The sequence below is a fragment of the Eurypyga helias genome, unplaced genomic scaffold, assembly GCF_000690775.1.
Source record: "Eurypyga helias isolate BGI_N326 unplaced genomic scaffold, ASM69077v1 scaffold23613, whole genome shotgun sequence".
Lineage (NCBI taxonomy): Eukaryota > Metazoa > Chordata > Aves > Eurypygiformes > Eurypygidae > Eurypyga > Eurypyga helias.
Window position 1 is genome coordinate 1 of NW_010239536.1, and position 1,301 is coordinate 1,301.

The 1,301-nt window shown below is 65.0% G+C and overlaps 1 protein-coding gene across 1 annotated transcript; it reads right to left on the reverse strand.

The window, feature by feature from the left end:
• Window positions 1-6: 6 nt before the first annotated feature.
• LOC104507029 (cytoplasmic phosphatidylinositol transfer protein 1-like) lies at window positions 7-1,255 on the reverse strand (the record flags this gene model as incomplete). The annotated part of the gene is given in 7 exon segments (XM_010148187.1): window positions 7-70; window positions 141-241; window positions 244-280; window positions 379-474; window positions 564-635; window positions 983-990; window positions 1,162-1,255. Coding segments are annotated over 7 exon segments (472 nt in total), but the record flags the coding sequence as incomplete, so codon positions are not given.
• Window positions 1,256-1,301: the final 46 nt, after the last annotated feature.

Genomic DNA, 1,301 nt, shown 5'->3' on the forward strand with positions numbered 1-1,301 from the left:
ACTCACCGCACCACTCGTCCACCCAGGCGAAAGCCTGCCGGTGCCCGATGAGCAGGATGTCCCGGATCACCTGCGATGCACCGCGGGGGTCAGCACCCTGTCACTGCCCCCCCCAGTGTCACCCTCTCGCCCCCCCTCACCTTGTGCACAAACTGCTCCCCCCGTGTCTGCCGCCCCCCCACCTCGAACTTGACGCTCACCAGCTTGTAGGAGCACATGATGGGCTTGGTGTGCTGGCGCCCCCCCGGCCCGTCTTGGCCGAGCTGAAGAAACGGGGGTCCTGAGGAGGGGGCAGAGAGGGACCGTGAGCCCCCCCTCCATGGGATGGGGGACAAGGAGGTGGCACCAGGGAGCTTCTCCTGTCCCCACCCGTGCTACCTCCAGGCTGCGGTAGTAACGCTCGGGGATCTCGTCGAAGGCGATGTCCAGGAAGGTGACCTCGTGGTCACCGAGGATTTTATCGCTGTGGAAGATCTGGGGAGGGGAGGAAGGGTGAGGGGCACTGGCCACGCACTGTGTCCCCGTGATGAGTTTGCCAGGTCTCAGCTGCAGCGCAGACTCACGTTCTCGCTGTCCCCGCAGTTGTCCTCGTACTTGGTCTCGATGTAGATGGAGAACTTGGGCAGGAAGGAGCACTGCAGGGAATGGCAGTCAGCTGGCCCCCAGGGATGCCCGTCCCAAGGGATGACCACTCCCAAGGACACCCATCCCAAGGGATGCCCAGCCCCAAGGACGCTGATCCCCAAGGGATGCCCATCCCCAGGGACATCCACTCCTTTGCGGATGCCTACTCCGAAGGACACCCATCATCCTCAAGGATGCCTAGCCCCCAGGACACCCACCCTGAGGGACACCCAAGGGACACCCACCCCTGAAGATGCTGACCCCAAGGGACACCCACCCTCAGGGAACACCCACCCCAGTACCCCAGCCATGCCAGGTACAGGGGAAGGGGCCAGGGGTCCCCACACCACCTTCTTACCGTGTACTCTGCAGGGACACCGTGGCACACCAGCATCACCGGGTGGCATTGTGGGGGAGAGAGGGACGGTGAGACTGGGAGGGGCCATGGCCAGGCTCTCCCGGCAGCCCACTGCCACCAAAGGGGCAGGGTGCCAGCAGTGCCGGGGTGCCTGTCCCCCTGCCCTGCCCGGGGCTCACCAGTGATGGTGTAGGGGTAGTAGTTCCAGGCCTTCTCCGTGATGTAGAAGATGCGCGGGGTCACTGCACGCGCCCAGCTTGGCAGTTTGCTGCAGGGGACCGTGGCGGGGGGGGCAGGGGGTCTGTTCAGGGCAGGATAT